The sequence below is a fragment of the Podarcis filfolensis genome (genome assembly GCF_964270895.1).
Source record: "Podarcis filfolensis genome assembly, chromosome: Z".
Classification (NCBI taxonomy): Eukaryota; Metazoa; Chordata; class Lepidosauria; order Squamata; family Lacertidae; genus Podarcis; species Podarcis filfolensis.
The window spans coordinates 20,510,256-20,528,716 of record NC_139617.1 but is presented as its reverse complement, the minus strand read 5'-3'; the positions used below and the strand labels follow the sequence as shown (position 1 = coordinate 20,528,716).

Below are 18,461 nucleotides of genomic sequence, written 5' to 3'. Positions count from 1 at the left end.
GAGTACCTTATCAAAAGAAAGGCAGCGGAAGGAAAGGGCCCTTGATTCTAAAGTTGTTTTCAAAATGTGCTGCTATAATTTTGCTTTGCTTTTCAAGAGGGCATTGTTTTATTACTTTGCTATCATTTAATATTGTACTGAATTGTATTTATATCGTAGTTTCTCAATGTCTTTGTATATACAATTCAAACAAACATACAGCGGTACCTCGGGTTACAAACACTTCGGGTTACAAACTCCGCTAACCTGGAAGTAGTACCTCAGGTTGAGAACTTTGCTCCAGGATGAGAATGGAAATTGCGCAGCGGCGGCAGCGGGAGGCCCCATTAGCAAAAGCACACCTCAGGCTAAGAGCGGTTTTGGGTTAAGTGCGGACCTCTGGAACGAAATAAGTTCATAACCCGAGGTACCACTACATTGCATTTCTCATTTTGTAAACTGCTTAAGACTGTTTTAAAAATTAAGTGGTATATAAATATACGAAATAAATAACAAAAGCATATCAATAGCACCATATTGGGTATTCCTGGTTAGGGATTGAAGGTGCTGTCAATTTCGTTTCTCTGTTTCTCATTGTTCCAATATTAAATTCATTTCTTCATCTTTTTACAGCAATTTGCATTTTTTTTTAAAAAACCTCCTGAAAATTCACCAGCATTTTAGTGCAAACGTCCTGTAATAAACAATTCTATGTGTCACACAGTTTTGAGTAATTTTTGCAAGCATGCTATTTCTGCTAATATATTTGTTAAGCACACCTTCCCCTAAAATATCCCTTTTGTAAAAATTGCTTAGTTGGAAGAACTGCATCACAAAATTCGGGTATGTGCAGATTTCCAAGGATGGGTATACTTTGGCTCTCGTATTGTTTGGGAATGTGTGGATTTGGTAGAAAGGATTGCTGCTTAAGGGCTGTTGTAAAAAGAGCATTACCCTGCAATACATTTCTTGCCTATGTACAGAAATCAGTTTGCAAATTCACCGATGAAAATAAGTTGACACAACCAGAACGTAGGAATTGCATTCCTTATGCAAACTGATAAACCTATTGAGGGCAGCTTTAGGGCCCCTCCAAGCCTTGCTGGATAGCTCAGTTGGTTAGAGCACGGTGCTGAAAAGGCCATGGTTGTAGGTAACACACATGTTGAGATTCCTGGATTTCAGGGGTTGGACTAGATGACATTTGGAACCCCTTCCAACTCTATGATTCTGTGTTCTTGATACAATAATAGTGCAATAGTGGTGGATTCCCCCCCCCCCCCCGGTTTTAATTTGTTCTGCGATGCTTCTCCATTGCTTAACGTTGGCTGGATCATGCCCCCAAATTAAATTTGATATTCTTTATGCTGCCATGATTCATTCCAACCTGCAAACTATTGTTTAAAAGCAAGGACCCTGTTTGTTGCATATATATTTTGCAAGAAGGCATGGTCCCTTATTAGATAACAGCCATTTCAAAGTAGGTCAACTGATCTCATGCACAGAATTAGTGCATCTCTCTCTCTCAAGCAAGCGTGCACACACACACACACTGTGCGAAGAGCCTGGGGCAACTTTTCAAGCTGCCTCCTATAACAGATGAGTCAGAACAATAATTCGCTGCAGAAAAGGATCTTAACTAAATGCCAATTATTATAAATTAGAAAACCTCAAAGGTAGGAGTGTTGCTGACTTGCCACAGAGGTACAAAGATGTCTCCCTCCCTCCCTCCCTCCCTCCCTCCCTCCCTCCCTCCCTCTCTCTCTGCCTCCCACTGTTCTTCCAGTTATGATGATAAAAGTTTGCATTAAGTGAAGTAAGCTAAAGTTGGGTGCAGGAACTTTGTTGACAATGCCTCCAAGCTCAATGGTAGCACACAAGCTTGTAGTGCAGAAGGTCGCAGGTTCAGTCCTTGGCTTCTCCCGTTCAAAGGACCGAGTCACAGGAGATGTGAAAGACCTCTGCTCAGGACCATTGCTCTCCAGAGTTTCAAGACAGGGTTCTCTCCCATCCCCACCTGGAGATGCCCAGGATTGAACCGGTAAACTCCTGCCTGCAAAGTAGATACTCCACGACTGAGTTATGCCCCTTCACCTTTTCCCATCTCTCTCTTCACTGCCCAGTATCTAAATTATCAGGGCAGAGGCCTGTCTTTTGCTTTGGACTCTTCCAAGAAACACTATGTAAATGATATACAGGTAACTTTCACCTTGTGCAGGTGTTACTTTCCAGGGATGACGCCCATTTGCAAAAGTGTGTATACTCAAATCACCCCTTTTGAACCACCCCAGTGCGAGCAATTTTAACGCAAGGCAGAGAGCTTTGCCTTCTCGGCTCTTGGAGGTTCTTGTGTGAGATCTTGTGGGAGCATCTAAGATCTCCCAGAGCCTGGTAAGCAAACTGCATAAAGTTGAAATTGCACATGTTAAACACGCATAAGTTGCAGATGATCTGTAATTGCAATTGCTTTAACCGTTATAAATTACAAGATGTATGTTCCAGTGGTTGCATATTGGGGACAGACAGGTGGCAACAAAGAATGGACCAAACCCTGACTTTGACCAGCTGCCTTCCACTTCCGCCAATGCTCCTTAAGGGCTTCAGAAGGGGTGGGGACCTGTGCCCCCCCCAGATGATGCTAAATTGCAGCAGCCACCAGCCCCAACCAGGAGGGCCAGTGGTCTGAGAAGATGGGAGTTACAGCCCAGCCCTCCAGAAGTTGTTTGACTGCAACTTCCAACAACCCCAGTTGGGATGGTCAATGTCCAGGGATGATGGGAGTTGGTAGCCCATCAACATCTGGAGGTCTACAGGTTTCCCACCACCAGAATCAAAGAACCAGTCTGGCCACCTCCTCCTTATAACTGACTTCATTTTCTGTGTTTAACTTTTTCGGGTATATTCTGCAACATGGAACTAGCACAACCATAGTGCATTAGTAATGGGTTTGTACCAGACTGTCCACACATCATTCTGCTTTATTAGTTGTTCTGTGATGGTCCCCCAACATTACTGCATCTAGAGCAGGACCCTTGCACTATGGCACAACAACAGCCCAGGACAAAACAACAACAACCCTCATTTGTGGTATTAAAAGTTACAGGATTTCGGGAGCAATTCACGGGACATACACTGGTAGGAACCAACACAGTACATCCACCCCAAAACTTCTGCAGGTGCAAAGAGTCTTGAAAGCAGAAGTGCCCATAACCGCCTTGATACCATCACGAGCACAAAGCATCATGAGGACACACGAAAAAGGACTTCTGGAGGGGCTAAAAGATTAAATGGAAGCACGAGCCAGTTCTCCAGTCCACTGCTCTAAACTGCCCTACTGGCCAAATTAGGTGTCAGTCATCATATTAAATTCAAACAGTGGCCAATTCTCCAAAAGTATCCTGGGAACTGTAGTTTAAGGAAGCTGAGGATCATAGCTCTGTTAGGTGCAAACTACAGTTCCCAAATTCTTTAGGGGTAGCCATGTCCTTTAAATGTATGGTGTGTACACAGCCTGTATCACACTCAGGTTTTTTTTTTATTATAATGATAATAACAATAACAATAAACATTCATTCATATTCTCAAAGCAAACAGTTTTCAGCAGATCCTCATAAACTTGCCCAGACAGCGCCCTGTAGCCTCAGGGGCCTGGGAAATAAAGAAGTCATACTTTTAAGCTTCTCAGCTTAAGCGGAGTAAGCTGCAAAAATTATTGAACCCGTCTCGTATCGGCCCACAAGCTCATATTGGTTGCGGGGAATGAAAGAAGATATTAAAGTTGAATCAAAGTCTAATCTTTGGAGATTTATAAGGATGGGTTTCCAAATCCTGTAGAGAATAAGATACTTAAGAAGCCCTGCGGGGTGTTTCTCTGAACTAGGAAGATGCTTGCCAGTTTCCCAAAGTAAGGAAGGCTTCAATTTTGCCAAACCTGATTCCAGTCAGCTAAGAGCTATTTCACAGGAGGGACTGAGTCCCACATATGATTGTACCAGAAAATGTCTAATGACCATCAGAATTTTGCAAACGGAATTTATGAAAAAGTTAGATCACTTAAGGCCAAACTAGATTAGAAGGGGAGTCTTATCTGTTTACTCAGTGTAGATTTCCCTAGCCTTACCACAAAGCCTGGGAACGAATCTTGACCCACCAGCAAGACCAAGTCGACCCACATGTCAATTTTCTCCCAACCACAGCCACCCACCCATTAGGGCTGTGGTATAAATTGATATATTGTCTGATATCGAGTTTTAGATAAAATCATGATAACCGTTTTTAAAAAAATGATATTGCAATTTATCGTACCATATTGGCACGAATATAAGCCGCACCTGCAAATAAGCCGTGCCTTTAAAATTCATGGGGGGGGGGGGAGAGAAAAAAATACAATACCCGAATATAAGCCGCTCCCTTGAAATTCGGCAGGCACTCACACCCGTAAATGGCAAATGTTCTGTTTTACCGTATGTCTGTTTCAGCAGCAAAATCATAAAAGCCAATTTTTGTCACAAATTGAAGCCGCACTTTAACTTTTCATGGTCGGAATTTGGAAAAAAAATGTGGCTTATTTTAAGGCCAATATGGTATATCGTGTCTGTGGTATTAAAAAATCGCAATACTTGAAAAACCAGGAAGCCGATGCTTCTTCCTGTGTGTGCAGCCCTTGCTTGTAATTCCACCTCAGTCAGTTCTTCCTGCCTCCTGCAGCAACATGAAACACCTACAAATCACTACAGCAGGCTGACTAAAATATCGCCCAACAGATATCGCCAAACAGAGCTTTGGGAACCGGTTAGCAGTCATAGACAACCTTCCTTCTGCCTCCTGCAGGAGAAGCAGCTACTAATTACTTCTACAGATTTAATTTTAAAGAAAATGTGCTATTATTGGTAAAGTACTACTATAACAGAACAGTTATAACCATATGTTAAGTAAAAAATTATCGGTTTTAGAGTTAGACCGATAAGTACCAGTTGCCAGGACATTACCAGGTTCACCTTTACATGGCTCCAGCCTTATTTCAGATATCGTGATATACTGAAATATCGCAATGTTTAACTGGTGATATATTGTGATGTAGAAAACCAGATATTGCCCAGCCCATCAGCTGCCATTACTTATGATGTCACCTAATGGGAAGAAGGGAGAGGTTAAATCCTGCATTGACTGTGTGTGCCTATTCCCAGGGCAGCCATCTGAGTAGTTCTGCAGGATTCCCGACAGACCCATTCCTGGGTGATTAAAGGAGCGGTTTGCATCTCACCCCCCTGCTAAAATGAAGGGGAATCAATTTATTTTTAGTAGCACCTTGCACCATTCAGATTTGGCCCGGAAGCCCAAACCCCATAAGGATCTGGCCCATGGAACCAAAAGGATGCCCTGTCCCTGCCCTGCCAGTGGTGTAGTGTGCCCCAGGCACAAAATGGTTAGGGGGCACAGAATTTCAGCACCCAGTACTGCCTCAGTACAGCTTCTGTCACTGGACTCCATTGAAAACGGCTCCTCCAGACGAACCAGGAAGTGACCTGTCCATTCTATCTCTACAGCCACTGAAGAAAGCCCCTGCAGTGTGAGGGAATCAAGACTCTCTGGGCAGCTGGGAAGATGGCAATTCCTGCTCAGGCTGCTGCACCACCCCTCAGACTGCAAATGGCAGAATGCAGCCCATCTGTTCTGCTTAACAGGTTTGCCTAACAGGTAGAGATCACAACTGAGCAGGCAGAGGCAGCCTCTCTCACAAAGCTGATTCCATCAGGCTCAGCTGTTCCATCCAAGCACTGCAACACTCCCAAAGAATGTTAGGAAATTAATAAGCATTGGTTTAACTCTCTAATGACCTCCCGTCATTGAAACAGCCCATGAGGGGAGAGCTTGTGGGCTACCCTCATAAAGACCTCCACCACCATGCCCAGCAGCTAACCCTCCTACAGATTCAGAGCAGAGTCTGAATGGCACAATTTGAAGGAATGGAGGCATGTTGGTGGTGCTAGCCCGTGTGGCCCCGTGGCCTTCCATGTCCTTTCCACATGTGGCTGGGATCATCTCTTTTGTCTTAATGGGAGCCTAGGTCTGAGGGGCAGATCAACAACATGGCAGGTTAAAAAAACCAAGGCAGAACCAAGAAGGCAGCATGCACACCCTAGAGCAGGCCCACCCATGTAAAATTAACAATGCTACCCAAACTCAAAAATGGTTCGAAGGTCAAATTTAATAGGTTTCAAAATGAGCAGGTCTGTAACAAGCATGGGTCTCTCTCTCTCTCTCTCATGCAAAAAAATTATTACAGGATTCTGGGGAGATGGCAAACATTCAGCTGAGTATATACTGTGGGTTTTGGCAAACAGTGAGACAATTATGTTTTCCAAGGGGCAAGTTTGCCCATTCCTATGTAAAACATAAAAATCTTCTGGAACTGCATCACTTCAGGACGCAAGGTAGCAGCAGGGTTATATTATTAAATCAGTGGTAGACAACCTGGCACCCTCCACATGACATCAGATTACAACTCCCATCAGCCCCAGCCAGCATAGTTGCTGGTCTGGGATGATGAGAACTGTAGCCCATCAAGATCTGGAGGGCTCCATGTCGGCCATCCCAGGGCCAGCCCACTAATGAGGCAAGGTGAGGTGACCACAGAGGCAGCAGAACCCAATGTACTTTATTCCCCCTTTGTTCCTGATGTAGGTCTTCACACATCCTTTCTTCTCTGGCAGGGAGGGCAGCACCATTTTGTGGTACGCCTCAGGTGCCAAAATGTATTTGGCCAGTCCTGGTCATCCTTGTACTGTACTAAATGCTCCCTCACATGGAAAACAAAACAAAACCCTTTCTTTGATAAACTAGCCTTTCCTTTCTCTTCCTAGCATTATAGTTTTCTTGGCTCCAAGCGTCTGAGCACCTGATCCCCAACTTGTTTTCGAAACTGACATAATCCAAAGATAGTTGTACACTGACTGCCTTCAAAATGGTAAAGAAAGTAGCAGTCTGACTATGTAGAACGGACACTCCAAACCAATCACCTCCCCTGCTCTTAAGAGAGATTTTTCTGGCACTACTAGTTGGACAACATATCTGAGCTTTGAGACTCACATTCCACTCCTTTCATTTCAATTTTCACCTGGCTGAATAACGTTGCCAACGCATGGAGCTGATCCCTCACCTGCAACCACCTCAAGCCGTTCCTTCCCAATCCTCTCCTCCTGAGTAGACCATGTACACTTTGTGGAAACTCAGGAGCCAGTTAATGCTGATGGCATTCAGTTCCTCCTCAGATGACAGGTGAGTTACCTATCAAATGAACCATCTTTTCTGGCAATAGCATATTGCAAACATGCAATATGCCTTCAATTGGGGATTGATAGAAAGTGATGTCCAAACAGGTTGCCATCCTGAGGGATGGCAGTTAAGGCAGGGATGGGAGACAAATTTTCCATCTTTCCAGGGTCACATATCAATTGTGGGCAGGGCCAGAGGCACTATTACTAGTGTGGTCTAAAGAAGACAGACAGACAGGACAGCTTAGTCAGTAGAGCATGAGACTCTTAATCTCAGAGCTGTCAGTTTGAGCCCCATGTTGGGCAAAATATTTCTGCACTGAAAGGGGTGGGGATAGATGAGCCACGTGGCAACTTCCAACTCTATGATTCTGGTTGTTGGGTTGGCATCTTTTTTGCCGCCATCCCCCTCTCTTTATCTCTCTTTCTTGCATTCTTCTGTGTCTCTGCAAACACTTGAGAAAGTTTCCCGAGTTGATTTATCCTTGCCATGCAAACATTATAAGGCCCAGGAGCTCAGACAGAAAAGGTCAGACCAACCAAAATTTAAGAACTGCAGCCATCAGCACTGAACTTCTGTGCAACCTCCAAAGGCCATATAGTTGTGAATGGGCTGGGCTTTGGAGTTCTGGTAGATGAGAAGCACACACTTCACTCACCACACGGAGACTAAGGGCAAAAGCCGGTAGAGCGATAAGTGTTAGTTTTGGCTTTGTGCCACAAGCTAGTGTCTATATGCAATGTATTAGGGCTGGCCCTACCATGAGATGGAGTGAGATGGTTACTGTTAAGTTGTGGGTGAACATATCAGACGACACAGCGATTCTTCAAACAGCTCTTGTTTACTCACAGGCCCAGAACAGAACAGGGCTGAAAGGTTCAGCCAACCTGCTTAAATAGAGCTCAACTACAAAGCAACAGTAACAACTTTCTGTAACTATCCAATCACTGAACATCACTTTCAATTCCTTATTTGCATACGTGGACCTGAGTGAAAACTATCTACAGTATCCCCCTGCTGGCCCAGGGTGAGAACTTCAGTACATAACACTTGCCTCAGGCAGCTGATTTTTGGGGCTTGTGAAAAGGCAGCAAATTGTTAGTTCTTTGAATTGCTGTTGTTTATTCCCCAAGAGGAGGACTCGTGGGTTTTCCATCTCAGCCATGAAAATGATTTGGCTGACCTTGGGCACCTGGGCACTCAAGGTGTACCTTGAGCTGGGGGGACGGTTGGTGCCATTTGCTTCTCTGCTCTAGACCGCTAAATGTTTTGGTTTGGTCCTGAGGTGTCACAAGTTTAGCTGCAATGAGATTCTATTATTGTTATTAATATAGGAAGCTGCCTTATAATGCATATTAGGAGCAATAGTAAGATAAATTAGGAACACAGAAGCTGCCTAATACTGAGTCAGACAGTTGGTCCATTGAGCTCAGTACTGTCTACACGGACTGGCAGCAGCTCTCCGGGGCTTTAGGCAGCCCTACCTGAAGATGCCAGGGATTGAAGCTAGAGCCTTCTACATGCAAAGCAGCTGCTCTAGCACTGAGCTACAGCCCTCTCCCCAGTAATAATATTGTGTGTACTATCAATAAGGAAAACTTACAAAGTAGGAAAAACACTCATAAATGAAGGCTGTGATTCTAAGTAAACATGTTAGGAAGGAAACCTCAATGAATACATTGGGACTTATTTCTTGATCATGCTGTAAGTTCCTTATGACAGTAAGGAAACCTCTACAAGATATGACTAGGTCTGATATATAAACCATAGTTTGTGCTAAAAGAGTTTTGATATATTGAGTCTATAGCACTGACAAGATTTCTGTTCCAATGCTCTCTTTCAGATACGCAGAAACTAGATTCAGGATGACCTTTACTACTTCTGTAATGAGAGAGCATTCATCTTCAGTTTTTAGAATGTCAAAAAATGTTCAACTCTGGCATTTTAAGCTCCAGTGACAAAGGCCAACCAGAAATATTGATTTTCTATAAATCTCTCTCTCTGGGTGCAGAGATCAGAATGCGACAAAAGGGTTGGGGGAGCAGAAAGTTTCAAATTCATAGAATTTTTAGACACCCGGCTGACCGGGTGAGGATTTTTCCAGACACAACAGAAGAACATAAACAATGAACTCTCCAAGACAACACTTCATTTTAAGGGTGCAGGAAAACTAAACTTATTTTAGTAGCCATAGAAACACACCTGCTGCATTTTGTTTCAGACTTGTCTCCAAGACTGAGCTGGGGAAACAGGTTTTGTCTGTTTTTAGGAGCTGGCTGAGCACTGACTGGCCAGTACCTGTGATGCCACAAATCCATTCCTTCAGTCTAGAGCAAATAGTATACGTGTGTGTGTGTTTTAAAAGTTGCCAAATGATCTTCAAGAAAAAGGCAGACACCTAATGCATGGAGAGAAGGTTCAACAGTGACAATGGTTAAATCAGCATTGAAGTTGGTGTCAGCTTTGTCAATGACAAAGATGGGGAAGGGTTAAAAGCTCCTTGTTTTCTGCTCCTTGTTTTTGTACACAGCATAAATGAAGTAGTTCCAAGTGCCCTAGACTAGTTCCCGGTTAATGAGCCAGAGGCATAAACTGTACCTACCACATTGCCAGGTGCAATGCAGGAGAGCCAGATCCTATTTATCTGAATGGGATTAGCGTACTAAGCAATGCCATTTTCATACGTCCCATACATTAAACATTGTATGCAATGCTTAGAGCAGATCCATTAAAATTCATGAGCATGACCAGGTTCATTAATTTCAATAGTTCTACTTGGAGCAGAACTTAGTTGCAAACAACCCTGTTATGAACATCACCAAAGTGTGTATCTCTCTAGGGTCATCAGTGCTGGTGATGAAGGGCCTTCTGTTTGATAACTGGGATTAGATATTACCATTGCAATGCAGAAACATAACACAGATTATAATATTAGCTCTGTCTGGGCCTCACAGGCATGGGCCTTCTTTTCTTTTCTTTTCTTTTCTTTTCTTTTTAATTGATTTTTAATTTCAAATAACAAAACATACCCATACAAGGAGAACAGAGCTTATTAGTTGTTTGCCATTTGAGGTTAGGCATTGCTATACTTCTTTCTTGACCTTCTAAAGGGTTTTATGAGGTAGCCGAGGCCTCACTTGCATGAATAAAATTCAGTTTTATTTTTTGCCAATTATCCACATGAAAGACAGGTATGCTTGTTGGCAGTGTTATTTTTCTAGAAAAAGAGGTGCCGGAACTCACCATGAACACCTACCTCTCTTGTTCTCTTAGAATGGCAATGGAGCCCACCTGAGAGGTGCCAGAACTGAGTTCCAGTGAGTTCCAATTAAAAAAAAGGCCCTACTGCTGGTAAGACTTGGAATAAGTAAAGAAGGTGCAGAAATTGCATCATTTTTGTTGTAGAAACTATGCCCAACCATGAGACTGTGAGCTTTGACCAATTTCTGAGCTTAGTTGTTAAATATTTTAGCAAGTGAGAAAAGTTCAATTTCTCTAGTTAAGACAGATTATTTGGTACATTCTCTCTCAGGTATTTAAAAGAAGCACTACAGAGTTTCAGGCCAGTTATTTTGTGCCAATGCAGTTGTTCGTTTGGCAGGTTGTGTATCAATTCAGATTTAGTGAAGCTATCAGTGAACCCATATATCTTGCTATATATAGCAAGTTGGTGCATAATAGCAGGTTACAAGGTTTCAGGATCAGAAAGGAATAGTGCAACATCATCTGTGAACATACTGATAATATAGGTTTATCCAAATAATTAAAAAACATTTTGCATCATCTTCTGCTTTCAGTGTCAAAGCTAAGGGTTTCATGGTCAGGGCAAAAAGCAGGGGAGGTAGTCAGCAGCCTTGCTTCATGCCCAGGTCAAAAGGAAATTTTGAAGAACATTCCCCATTCATTAAAACTTGGACCACTGACCCATAGTAAAAATTATAAAGCATATCAACCCAGGATGCACTAATACCAAAGGAATGTAGAATTTCAAAGAAATATTACCAGTCTAAACAATCAAATGCCTTGACTGCATCCAGCATCAGCAGAACAGTAGGTTATGGACTTCAGAAAATTGTATTGAGAACTCCTCTAATAGGAAGGCTATGGATCTTTAACTTATGAATCTGACTTCATCATGGTAGACATAGTTGGGTAAAATTTCTGAATGCCTACTGGCCAGTATGTCTGTAAATAATTTAGCATCCATATCAATCAATGAAATAGGTCTTTATGATTCAACTTATTTGAGCTCTTTTTGTGGTTTGGGTATAACTGTGATAACTTCTTATATCTTTGAAGTTCAAGTACATTAAGAGCTACAAATGAAAACAAGCAAGAGCTGCAGCAAAATGTCAGACCCTCCACATGTTCTTATTTTCCAGGGACAGTCCTGGATTTACTAAAGCTGTCCCAGTTTCTGATTTGATCCCAGAATGTCCCTCTTTTTCTTAAGGTAAAGGTAAAGGGACCCCTGGCCATTAGGTCCAGTTGTGACCAACTCTGGGGTTGCGGCGCTCATCTCGCTTTATTGGCTGAGGGAGCCGGCGTACAGCTTCCAGGTCATGTGGCCAGCATGACTAAGCCGCTTCTGGCTAACCAGAGCAGCGCACGGAAACGCCGTTTACCTTCCCACTGCAGCGGTACCTATTTATCTACTTGCACTTGACATGCTTTTGAACTGCTAGGTTGGCAGGAGCAGGGACTGACCAACGGGAGCTCACCCCATCGCAGGGATTTGAACCGCCAACCTTCTGATCGGCAAGTCCTAGGCTCAGTGGTTTAACCCACAGCGCCACCTCTTTTTCTTACGACGTCCCTATTTTCATCAGAAAAATGTTGGAGGGTATGAAATGTTACAGTGCAGACTGCACCTGTTTCAGGGTCCCAGCCCGTCAGACATGCCTTATTCCAGGATAATCCATCTCATTCTATCTCCCTTGTTTTTCATCCCCGCTTAGAATCAGCGAGCCATCATTCTGCAGTCACTGCAAACAGTAGTGTTTTTCACTGAGCCTGCTGCTACTTCCTATTTATTGTGCTTGAACGGTGCCAATTTGACTTCAGACAGATCCACAACCAGAGAATGATTTTTCTGTTAATATATACAGGATGATACACAAGCTGCATTTACGTCCAGTTGCTCAGTCAGAAGCAAGCGGACTCTCTCCTTCCAGAGTACTGGCCAAAAGGGGCAAAGACAATGGGATATAAATGCCAAATGTAAGGTTCTGAAATATCTACGATAGGTTTTGTTTCATGCCCAGCTTGTACAGAGAGAGATTACAGATGGACAGGTTCAACATACCAAGATGTTAAGAAAGGCTGCAGACTAGCTCAGTAGCACAGTATCTGTCTAGCATGCAAAGAAAGATCCCAGGTTCAGTCCCCAGCAGCTCTGGGTAGATCTAGGGGGGGAAACACTCTCCACTGCCAATCAGCGCGGACGTTATTGAGCTAAATGGTCCAAGGATCTGATTCAGAATAAGGCAGCTCCCTATATCCCCATGAGATCCATATTTAGCACAAATGTCAACTCTACACATGCTTTCTTCTCTGAAGTCTGCTGCACTTTGTGTAATTTTTAAATGACACAAGAATTCAGTGCAATAAGACGATTCAGCTGCCAAGAATTACCCAGAGGTGGAATGGGTGGGCAATGTGAAGCAGGAGTGGAAAAGGGTGGCTTGGGCAGGAGCAAGAGAACTGCTGGTGAGGTACCGTCCCCTGGCCTCTGGGAACAACTGAAGTCACATCCACACACTGAAAGCAGGTGCTTTACATGTATGGCGCAGACGTCACCAAAGTCTGTGGCTTTCCCCAGTCACCAGCTTCCAGGATTTCCCTTTCTCCAGATGGAGTGGGCTACCATCCGAAAGGTCAATTGTGGAGGAAGGAAAAACCCATGCATCTGACAAATCCACCGAATGCAGTTGCAGGGAGTTAGCCTGCCTGACATTTAGAGTTGACATGCCTCCTTCCTCACAACATCGGGACAGCCCAAAAAGCTGATGTGGCACAACACACCTACACAAGTTGTTTTTTTTTTTTAAAAAAAAAATCAAATCATGTTTAGAGTACAAAACATTATTTCCTTTGGAATTAGCAGAAACTAACTTTCCACAGTATACTGAGTACTTGCCCCCCGATTTGAACTAATAGCCACAGCAGAGTTATCTGGTTTGCATGCCAAAGGTCCCAGCTTCAATCCCTGGCATCGCCTGGTAGGGCTGGGGAAAGCCCCCCCCCCCATCTAAAAACTTTGGAGAGCCACTGCCAGTTAGTTCACACATTACACTAAACCAAACCATGGTTTAGCATGAACAAGAGAGCATGCTGGCTCCCAAGACGCCGATCGCTCCTCCCTGGCTGTTCTGCTGCTGTGCTAAGACATGGCTGACTAGGCGTGATGTGAAAACCAGGCTAAGCGAGTAGAGTTGGCAACCTGTAGCTTAGATGGACCAATGGTCTGACTCAATAAAAGGCAGGTTCCTTTGATCCTATGAACAGTAGAAATTCTGAAAAAGCAGATTTGGATAAAATTGTTCAGATCAGTCAAAATCCAATTATCCTCATTGGTGGTTGCATTAAAATGAAACTGTTGCGCCGGCAAAACCTTTAGATGTAGTTAGCAAATCATAAAGCCCTGCAGCTAACCCTGAATGGACTGTCCCTTGAGCAATCTTTAAACATTGTGCTACTGCAAGTAATTGTAAATTTCATCATACAGTACTCTCCCAGTTCTGCCTTCTACATCTACATGAAAATTGGCCCTATTGTTTTTTATTGTTTTTTAGTATCGGAATATACTATAAACCAAAAAAGCCACCTTCAAAGATATAAGGATTGTCTTCTTTCTGGTAACTATTTTGGATTCAGTGTTAAGGAACTAGTGTATCTTGAAGGTCGATAGCAGCCTTTCCCAACTTGGTGCCCTCCTGATGTTGATGGACTATAATTCCAATCAGCCCTGACCAGCACGGCCAACGCCTTGCAGGGAGCAGAATGAGGAAAGCTGATCTATGTTATGCTCATTTCTTTCATGCCTTTCTTACTGTCCTGCCTTTCCTTCTCAGTGAAAACACTACGTTGCTTTTATCATAGTCCAAAGTCCACTGACCATGGAGATAACACAACACATACAGATTATCCATTTCACAGGAAAAGATATTTCAAGTTGTTCCAGAGAAACAAATGGAACTTCCTCTGTACCAAATATTATGTTCCCTAAAGTTATTTCCCAAAGGCGTGTCCAGACACAAATCCAGAAGGGGGTCATAGAACATGTTCAACTCCTTTTTTTGGGGGGAAGGACATAGCTCAGTAGTAAAGCATCAGATTTGCATGCAGAAGATCCCAGGTTCTTTTCCCTGGTAATTCCAGGTACGGCTGGGAGAGACCAATGTTTGCAACCCAAGAGAGTGAGGGATTATGGAAGCTGTTGGATTCGATTCCCCATCACCTATGAAGTCCACCAGGTGACAATGGACCACTTGCTGTCTAACTTACCTAACAACATACTTCACAGGGTTGTTGGGAGAAATCAAATGGGCCAAATTAAGAACCATGCATGCCATCTTGAGCTCCTTGGAGGAAAAGTAGGAAATAAATGTTTCTATACTAATAACAATTCCCACTGTCAACAGCTTACTATATCTTGTTGGTGCATCAACATAAACAGACACTATCTTCCCTTCTTCACCCTATGATCTGGCTCAGACAGAATTTGCTTTTCCCTAGGCAAACAGCAGGCAGCTGTGTTTACCAAGGCCTGTGGGCTTTTCGCTCCCACTCATGCCTGTGGGAGGCGAATCGTTTCCAATACAAATGTGCATATGGACTCAGCTCCTCTTTACCACACACACACACACACACACACACACACTACCCCAGAATAAAGTTGTGTTTGTGAAAATATATTTTGAGTCAAGTCACCAATGAAAACTAGAAACTAAACTGGTTGTAAGCGGATTGCAGTTTCTCACAGAACTGTAGCGTTGGAAAGGTAGGGTCATATAATCCAATCCCCTGCTCTTAAATACTATTTATTCTGTGACCATTCAGCAGTTATGAATGGATTCCTCCCGATGATTTAGATGGGATAGCTCGGCTGGATACAGTTCAGCGCTGGTAACACCAGGATTGCAGGTTAGATCCCCATAAGGGACTGCTGCATATTCCTGTAGGGGGCTGGACTAGATCAGGGGTCAGCAACCTTTTTCAGCCGTGGCCCAGTCCACCGTCCCCTAGACCATGTGGGGGGCTGGACTATATTTTTTGGGGGGGAAATGAATGAATTCCCATGCCCAACAAATAACCCAGAGATGCTTTTTAAATAAAAGGACACATTCTACTCATGTAAAAACACACTGATTCCCGGACAGTCCACGGATTGAGAAGGCTATTGGGCCGCATCCGGCTCCCGGGCCTTAGGTTGCCTACCCCTGGACTAGATGCCGCAAGGTTTCTTTCAACTCTATGGTTCTATGAATCCTACTGATACCTCCCTGGGAATTAAGTCCCATGGAACTCAGTGGCCCTTAAATTCGAAGAAGACACAGGTAGGATTTCACAGGGACAATTTCCAACAAGCAAAGCACAACTGACCAAGGCCATAAATGTAGAATTTGACAGGGAGATGAGCCACTAACCCAAGGGGGTGTGGTGAGTCAAAAATTTTCCTTGCCATTTAACATTGTGCCCCCTAAAGTTAGCAAGTGATTAATCTTGGGGATCAGGGTGAGCCTCACTGGTTAACCCAGCTGTGTTCTAATCAGTAACCTCCCCCACCCCCAAAAGGGGTGCCAACTTGAATAAAATATGGGCAGGAGGGGACAGGTAAGGCCTGCCCCATATGATCAATCACACACCACTTGAATGGCAATGACCATCAACTTGGGGGACAGCCCCCTCAAATGTTTTATGGGGGGCAATGGACCTCGGCCCCCAAGGAGTTGGCTCCTATGCCGCCCCCCAGTAAAAAGACCAATTGATAAAATGATGCTGGACAAGGAAACTGATAAGAGAGGGAAATGGAAGCAACTGCCCTTTTGGACGCGTTTGCCCTTACCTCGGAGGGGAGTGCATTTGATAAGCGTAACGCGTGAAAAATAAGCCACGGAGGAAGCCGGGTTGGGGACCAAAATAGTAAAGTCGGAAACCAAGCCCCCGATAACCCTCCGAGAGACGCCAGCGCCCTTCGACGGGGCGGGAAGGAAAACCATCATTTACCTGCAGCGGGGGGTCGCTGCTCCAGATGACGTGCTGGCAGCCCGGGGTGGTCTCCAAGGGGGAGGGCGCACGAGGCAAGCAGTTGGGCGGGTCCAGGAGCTGCACGCGTTTCCCGCCGGGGCTGCTGTAAGTCCGGACGCGTTCGTAGACCACGCTGCCTCCGCTGTGGCAGCCGTCCTGGGAGCAGGGCACCGGGTCTGGGCACTGCAGAGGCATCGGCAGCGGCGCGGGGCGGTTCTGCCGCGCGCGGGGCAGCGTGGCTGGGAGAGGGACCGGGCACGTCTGCTGGGGCAGCGGCCGGGACACCGACGGCGGGCCGCACGGCTCGTAACAGGGCCTGGCGGTCACCACCGGCGGCTGGGCCGGGCACGTCTGCGGGGGCAGCGGCCTGGGAATCGTCGGAGGGCCGCAAGGCTCGAAGCAAGGGCGGGAAGGGGCCGGCGGTGGCGGCACGTAGCAGGGGGCCGGCGCGGGCGGCACGTAGCAAGGGGCCGGCGGGGTGTAGCAGGGCTGCGGCGGCCGCATGCACGGCGGCAGCGTCGTCGCCTGGGTTTGTTGCTGGATGCCGTACATGGCTGGCTCTGGCTGGAGGACCGTCGAGGGAAGCTGGCGGGCTGGCACTGGCCGGGCAGGTGCGCCGGGCGTGGGGTTAGCAGGATGGGCCGCCCTCGCCGCTGGGGACACGCCTGCCGCGCCGTCGCGGCTCAGCTCACCTGAGTCCGCTCCGCCCCGGGCACAGAGCCAGACCGCCAGGAGGGAAACGGGCAGGAAGCCAGGATCCCAGGTGCCAAAGCAAGCACCCGCCCGGGCAACGTTCTTGCTGCCTCCGCGAGAGGGGACTTTGGCCCTATTGGAGGCAGCTGGAAGCGCGGCTACGAATCCGACAGTCGCTTCCACCCCGCCTTTCCCCACCCGTCTCTTCCCTTTGCTTTAATACTGTTTTATTTAGAGTTATCGTGGTTTCTTACAAATCAATAAATTGCTTCTTTCGTTCGTTCTCTCTTGGCAAAGAATCCGTTCTTTTTATTATTATTATTAATAATTATAACACTTTCGTGCCTTTTACGCGCCCACCCACTTGGCAAAAATCCGCCCTGTGAACAGCAGGGCGCCACCTTCCTCCAGGCGAAGGTCAACTGTGCGCATGTCCTGCACTCGCCACTGTCATTTGGGCCGCTCCTCTTCCCCAGTCCAGGTGGGTGGGAGGGTGCCGCTTCATTTGAAAAGCAAAAAACTTCCGTTACAAACTTATAAGCAGTTTTGCGCATCGCGTGTAATACTCTTCTTCCCGTATAAGGACAGCTTAAGCTTTGCTGTCCGTTGAGTTCATTTGGGATTAGTTCCAAGCATAGGAGCAAAAATATTTGAGGGGGCCTCTCCCCCTTCAGAAATTGGTGAGCATTGCCACTCAAATAGTGTCTAAAATTCTATTATTCTAAGCCTTCTGAGCAGTGGTGTAGCGTGGGGGGTGCAGGGGGGGCCGGCCGCACCGGGTGCAACATCTGGGGGGGCGCGCGCTCGCACTCGCAGCTCTCTGCCCCTACCTGGCTCACTCAGGGTTAGGGGGCGCAAATTACTTGCCTTGCCCCGGGTGCTGACAACCCACGCTACGCCACTGCTTCTGAGTAGTATCTTGTGGCAATGAATTCTATATGGGTTTCCCATGGGCATCTGCCCGTGTGAACAGAACTTCATGGACCATTAACCTGATTCAGCAGACTGAATATTCTTAATTCTTCCGAGTTACTTTGCTACGGGTTACACATTTTTATTTCTATATTACATTTCTAGCCTGTCCTTCCCTCCAAAGGAGCCCAAGGTTGCAAACATCAAAGAGTTAAAACAATGCAATTAAAAATAATAAAAAACCACACTTTTAAAACATTTTTAAAAACCCAGCTGAAAACAATCCAAAACATTTAGAACATCTAAAGAAATTTACAAGCAATCACATGCTCTCACAGTTGCTAATTTGACGG

General features: G+C 45.3%; 1 protein-coding gene across 1 annotated transcript in view; it reads right to left on the bottom strand.

The window, feature by feature from the left end:
- The window catches only part of POF1B (POF1B actin binding protein), a 42,323-nt gene extending 24,929 nt beyond the window's left edge, over positions 1-17,394 (bottom strand). The window contains exon 1 of the mRNA XM_083595968.1: positions 16,483-17,394. Coding sequence (XP_083452094.1) covers positions 16,483-17,055 — 573 coding nt within the window. The 5' untranslated portion in view covers positions 17,056-17,394. The remainder of the gene's footprint in view (positions 1-16,482) is intronic.
- Positions 17,395-18,461: the final 1,067 nt, after the last annotated feature.